A 6,775-nucleotide genomic window follows, 5' to 3' on the forward strand; every position below is an offset into this window, starting at 1 on the left:
GAATTCGATAATAAGAAGCTGTTTTCCGCTATGAAAATGTCGCATAAAGGATACATGATACTATTGATTGGCTCAGTCAATGCTCTGCTATCAAAAATATTCCATTGATTTACTGGACCACATGTTTTCTTCGATATCTTTGCCAATTTTAAATCTCGGTCTTTTAAAAAACTAGGGTTCCAGATGAAATCTTATTAAAACGTTGTAAAGAACCATACGCCATAAGTGTGACTCAATCTAAATGAAACTTGTTTAGAATTTTCACCTCGACCAAGTATGGGTCAAGTGGTGTGAAAATAGATCTTCTGGTCGAATTCTAGAATAAAAGTGCATTACGTCTGTACATGCGTTTTGTGTTAGTTGTTTACGATGAAATTGAGTCTAAATGTTTGTCTTCACCATATCGAATCCAAATGAAGTAAAACAAAAACACTAGGTCAACTATTCGACAATTGTGATATCACTTGAGAATATGTGAACGCTTTTGGACAATAATTGCCCCGTCGTAATTATGTTTAGATGCGGAGCGTATGTTTTGAAACATCTGAGCCGTGCTCTGAGAAAAGGGGATTTAGTGCATGTGCGCATTTGTCGTCCCAGATTAGCCTTCGCAGTTCACACAGGCTAATCAGGGACGAAACTTTCCGTTTTATTATATTTTTTGTTTGAAGAATGTCTCTTCTCGACTCTGTCGAGTTGAGGCGGAAAGTGTCGTCCCCTTATTAGCCTTTGCGGACTGCACAGGCTAATCTTGGACGACACTTTACGCAAATGCATTAAACAACCTTTTCACAGAGCGCGGCTCATATATACACCAATTCAAGAGCAGGAAGATTAAAATAATTTTATTCAAGTAATTAATTATATACATGAAAAAAATTTGCATCCTTATGTTAAATACACTGACAGTGCATGTTGCATTAATGATTGGAAGAACTCAAAAGCTACATACACATTTTTATCTTCTTATTTCCATTATCGTGACATATTTCGCTAGTTTGCACGGTTTTATATTTTCGTGTAATTGTCACCGACAATAATGTACAGTAAGGAATGGTGTCAATGTAAAAATATGTGTCTAAATGAACGCGGTTGTTATTTCTCTGGCTGAAAAACAGTTACTAGTATGTCGTAAAGAAAATGTTAAATCTCAATTATACAGGTTTTGTTGTTTGAATATAAACAATAACAGACAAAATCAAATTTCGCCTTCAATAAAGTCTTTCATTAATGAAGTGTCCCCGTAGCAATGATTATATCATTCCTCCCATCATTGCGAAAGGCATCAGGGCATCAAATCCGCCGTTCGAACTAGGAGTGGTGTGCGGGGTCGCACCTCCCTTTAGGTGTAGGTTCGCCCAATCCATTGATCTCTGCATTACGAGATTGTTCAGTTCCTCAGTAAGCGCTTTCATCTCTGTGACGGCGGATTGAACGGAGTTTGCCTTTTCTGCAGGGTTGATCTGGGACGCGAGAGAAGCATTTCGCTGGTTCTCGGCCGTCTTAACGGTCTCAAGCGCTATTTTCGCAAGATGAGGAGCAAAAGTGGCCCGCGCGATTCGCTGGAAATGCGGGATGTAATTGATCAAATCCATTTCGCTTCGCGGGGGCCAGCCATTCTGCGCGGCGTACTGAATGAGGCCGTCGTCGGGAGTCGCTTCCTGCCCTACGATGAACGCTACCGTGCTTTTCATGTCTGGGACGTTTGAGGACGCGCCGACGTTAACGGACGCGCTAGCGTCCACGGAGGAAGAAGCACTACCATGTGTGATCGATGAATGTCCCCCAAACATGTTGCTGCCCCCGAATAACAAGGAAGCCATAAAGGGATCACTAAAATCCATCTGACCGTTACCTGAGAATATATAAAAACATGTATGACACGTTATAAATCTGGTTCAATATTTTACAGCAGATGTTTTGCCGAACGCTGGTCTTTATTGTTATGGGTGTGTCACCGATAATATTATTATTTTAGTAAATCTTAACGGCTATTTTAGTCTTAAACTAACGCAGTTCCCCATTGAAATAAGACTGTTTGCTAACACAATATTTCAAGTAATTTTTATTTATATATAAGCCGCACTCTGGGAAAACGGGACTGAATGCATGCGAATAAAGTGTCGTCGCATATTTGCCCGTTCAGTCCGAAAACTCTTATCAGGGACTATACTTTCAGCTTTAAATTAAGGTTTCGTATTAATGAAGTCTCCAGACAAACAACCAACCAATTGGGACGTGTGCGGACTGCGCAAGCTCATCTGGTGCGACACTTTGCGCACATGCATAAAGCCCGAGTTTCCAAGAGCGAGGCTATTTTAAACATGAGTCGCGTTCTGAGAAAACTGGGCTTAATGCATGTGCGTATAGTGTCGTCCCAGATTAGCCTGTGTAGTTCGCACAGGCTAATCAGGGACGACACTTTCCGCTTTTATGACATTGTTCGTTTAAATGAAGTCTCTTTTTATCAAAAATCCAATTTAGGCGGACTGCACAGGCTAATATGGGACGACACTTTACGCACATGCATTATGCCCAGTATTTTCAGAACACGACTCGGATGTAGCAAACGATTGTAGTTGTAATTAAAAAAACTAAACCTGAAGTACCTAAATGGTAAGCGGTCGGTACCGAAAGTTCGGGTTGGTCGGGTTAGTGAAAACACACAACTTTGTTTAGACCAAAGCATTGGTTGGAAGAAGATGTAACACGCATGCAACTTCCATTGACAACCCACATCCCCCAACAATGCATAAATACATTGCATTCGCTAAAGATACATACTTTTATTTTAGACAAAAAGAATTTTTTTTTGATAGATCAGGTCAAAACTTACATATGACATATTGCTTAAGTTGTCGCGAGGTATTGTGAGTTTTTCTTCTAAATTTTCTCATCAGCATCACATTTATCATTTAATCTCAGAGTCGTTTACAATTCTTCTGTGCACAATATCGTTAAGATGAAAAAACAATACAATGTGTACATCGACATACACAACCGTATAAAAATGTACAAAGCTGGTACATACTGAAAAAATACAATATATGTGTTACTATAATTAACATGACTTATTAGTCATCTTAACATGTTGGACAATAGTAAGTTTCTCTTGTCGCCGAAGACAAGTTAATTGCCATGTAACGACACAGAGACGAACCAATCAAAGGACAAGTCACACTATTCCACAACACGAATTGTCAATTAACCTGACACGTGTTTGCCCGTGATTGATGGCTCATATGAAGAAACGATCCCCTCTTGTATGATTTATTTGTGAACTTGGAGCTATTTGCGTTGATAATAGACTGTCATGATATTTACTAATAACACATTTACGGCTATGTAATTTTAATGTTTATTTTTAACGCAAGCACTGGCTGTAATGTCAGTCTTCAGTGTTCTATAATTTATAAATAACTAAACAAATAGCTGTTGTTTCTAACAGTTTAACAGCAGTCATTTTTAAGTTATTTTAACGCATTTTATAAATGTACAGGATCGAATATATCGTCCTAACACATTTTATATCTAATATTTATTTAAATTTGACGATCGGTGTCAGTTTTATACTTATATAATTGCACTGTGTTTCAGCATTATATATTAATGAAATATTAAAAGCTGTTATGTTATATTGATAGTTGCAATACATGAACCCGTAGTCCTCCTAAATAAATTTGTTAAAACGCAAATGTGTTCACAGTTATATTCTTGTATGAATGCGATGATGAAAAGCGTATTGATAAGCAAAATCAATAATAATTGCATAGTTTATTAGCGTACATAATGACCAAGAATATTACATAAGCGGTCGTTGCATATAGCCTCGTAGCATTTCGCGAGCAATACACGAAACGGAATAGTAAAGTTATAAACAAAATGGTTCATCAACATGTATGTGTTTTGATTTGGTTTGTTATCAACCTTTAAAGGGGCCTTTTCACAGATTTTGGCATTTATTAACTTATTCATTAAATGCTTTATATTGATAAATGTAAACATTGGATCGTAAAAGCTCCAGTAAAAGATCAAGAATAAAATTTAAAAAAGAAAAAGGACATTGCCCGGAGCAGGTTTCGAACCAGTGACCCCTAGAGTCCTGCCAGAGTCCTGAAGTAAAAACGCTTTAGCCTACTGAGCTATTCCGCCAAGTACACTAACTAGAAGTATTTTATACCTTATATAAGCAATCTTCGCAGTTTCACAAAATTTAACGACAAAAACGAACTCTCCAAATTATTCAATCGTTTCGCGTTGCAACGCTTTATAATTTTTAGGTTTTAAAATCGTCAAAAGATGCATATAATCGCTATATTAGACCATGGTAAATGTTCAGTATTACTGTTTCCTCACAAATATCATAACTAAAACGAAAATTTGCGAATCTGAAACAACTTTTTTCAATTTTGTCAATTTACCAAAGCGTGAAAAGATCCCTTTAAAGCACTTATGTTTTTACATGCCAGTATACGACGCTCATAATTGTGTCAAATAACCTTCACAAATGAATGCGCATTTGGTTAGCAAACATTATATTATCTATTAAAAGTCGCGTATTTCTATTTGTTTCAGGAAAGCGACGAAAGTATCTGTTGTCAAATACCACCTATATGCCGAGCTGAAACATGATTTAATAAGACATGGCGTTTCAAATGTTTATCAGTGTGACATATGCATATATTTTTCTTGTCACTAAACATTTAATTAAGAAGCGGACTCTGAACAAAAACAAAAGGATCAGTGTGTATGACCAAATGTTTGCAAAGTGTATACGGGTGAATCATAAATGATATGTTCGCAGATGTCATAGTGATAGACAAGCACTTCCTTATGGCTAACTATGACATATATGAGATGAATTTAGGTTGACAATTGGTCGTGTCGAAGTGTCAATATGCCATGTTTAAAAATAAATTAATTCTTCTTTGACACGACATCCGAGTTTCGCGAGAATGTCTAGATATTATAGAAAGTAAAATGACATCAGTGAATTTCGTTTTATATCGGTAAATGTGAGAGCACTTCAAAAACTACTTTTAAAATTAAAAAAAAAAATCTTCAATATTTTTAACCGTATGCAACCACGTTTAACAAGTTTTTGCAACAACGTGTTGGAGGCAGTTAAAATTATGTAAATTTAAGTAAATCATACCGTTTGTACTTGTTTTCTATACAGGGTGCAGGATCACGTGACTTTTTGGTGTTCCACTTTTTAACTTTAATAGATTTAACGCGACGGTAAGCGGTGCTTTATTTCAAGTAATTGTTTAAAACAAGTTTTCTTAAGAATTTCAACTAGTGCATAAAAGACAAACTTTTATACTGCTTATGGCAATGTGAAAGACATCAGAATTACTTCATTAAATAAGCATGTGTTCTTGTTCAAAAATTTCATTTTTACTGCATACGTTTTACACGGTAAATGGCCGGTTATGTTTTACGCAACGTAAAATGTTGTCACCGATTTCAGACGTATTCGAGGATTTATTCTTATAACTTAAGATATCGGCACAAACTACAAGAAAAACTGTATTTGATGCACTATAGATTTTTGCAAATTTATTTCAATAACTTGAGATATTCGCAAAAATCAAGTTCTTAACGTTGTGATTTCACTCTGTCCAGCCCGTGTGTAAACCCCTGAAAACCTCGTTGATTCTGCACCCTGTATAATGGTGCACCAGATAATAAAAATATGATGTGCTATAATTAAATATAAAGTTTGATTTAAACTTATGTTATAATGTATTGACGTCGAAAAATGCGGAAAAGTAATCAGGTGAATTTATGCAGTCATAATATTAATGGCAATGAAGTGATTGAAGGACAAATATGCAGCCTTAAATCAATGTAGAAAACAAATCAATCGTCAATCGTATGGCTTCCGTCATTATCTTACGTGTTGTAAATGCGGTCCTTACAATCGAACCGAGCACAAACATCAAGCTTTACAAAACTTCGCAAGGTTTCAGTTATTATTTTTAAAATGTTAACATATGTATTGCATTCTTCATGTGTTCATGATATTTAAAAGCGAATTAGATTGAAAGCAGAATGAAATTACCACAAACATGTGCACATTTAAACAATTTTATCCATCACCGTTTAACAGTTACCTATTTAACTACGGTAAATAAAAATGATAAATACATATACACGAATTAGGAATTATACAGGAAGAATAACCGAAATTCACATTAAGAATTGAACTTACATTGAGAAATTAAACCAAGCATTGAACACACCGACAAAACGAACACTTTAGTTGCCATTGTCCGCTGATTTTTTGCGTGCGATCTGAATGACCTGGTGTACACTTCTGTTGTAGTTTTGTTGCCAATCTTTTTGTTATCCGCTCGACGTTCGTGTTTGACGTTTCAATTACGTTACGTCGAAAACGCTACATTTGTTGACAAGCGGTCCCGTTACGGCGCTACTTAATTATGTAAGATTTATTTTACGCTACGTCGAAAGCGACGTGGTATTGTCATGTCAGAGTAATGTGCGGACCTTTCAACACAAAAACAATATACCGCAATTCAGCTTTTCATCTTTTGAGGACAATACAAATAAGGACATGTCAGTTTTCATTGATAAATGGGAGAGCATAATTAAATGCACGTCCTTGCTGCGGTAGGATTGTTGCGCATTGCTGCGGTAGGATTGTTGCGCATTGTCCATATTGTCTTTATAACGATGTCCATATTGTCTTTATAACGAGGTGACGCTAATTAATGAAAGATATGCGTGATGAATGGGACGAGTTTTGAAA

The 6,775-nt window shown here is 36.2% G+C and overlaps 1 protein-coding gene across 1 annotated transcript; it reads right to left on the bottom strand.

The window, feature by feature from the left end:
* Positions 1-830: 830 nt before the first annotated feature.
* LOC127851235 (uncharacterized) lies at positions 831-6,320 on the bottom strand. The gene is made up of 2 exons (XM_052384849.1): positions 6,218-6,320; positions 831-1,855 (listed from the first exon to the last, which is right to left on the bottom strand). Exons 1-2 carry the CDS (start codon positions 6,273-6,275, stop codon positions 1,254-1,256), a joined length of 660 nt encoding a protein of 219 aa, XP_052240809.1. The 5' UTR covers positions 6,276-6,320; the 3' UTR covers positions 831-1,253.
* Positions 6,321-6,775: the final 455 nt, after the last annotated feature.

This window comes from Dreissena polymorpha, chromosome 11 (assembly GCF_020536995.1).
Source record: "Dreissena polymorpha isolate Duluth1 chromosome 11, UMN_Dpol_1.0, whole genome shotgun sequence".
Taxonomy (NCBI): domain Eukaryota; kingdom Metazoa; phylum Mollusca; class Bivalvia; order Myida; family Dreissenidae; genus Dreissena; species Dreissena polymorpha.

Bases quoted from the DNA above. Each gene is read 5' to 3' on its own strand.
- LOC127851235 (XM_052384849.1), bottom strand. From the start codon at position 6,275: ATGGCAACTAAAGTGTTCGTTTTGTCGGTGTGTTCAATGCTTGGTTTA. The intron at 1,856-6,217 runs GTAAGTTCAATT...ATATATTCTCAG, and splicing joins GCTTGGTTTAATTTCTCAAT to GTAACGGTCAGATGGATTTT.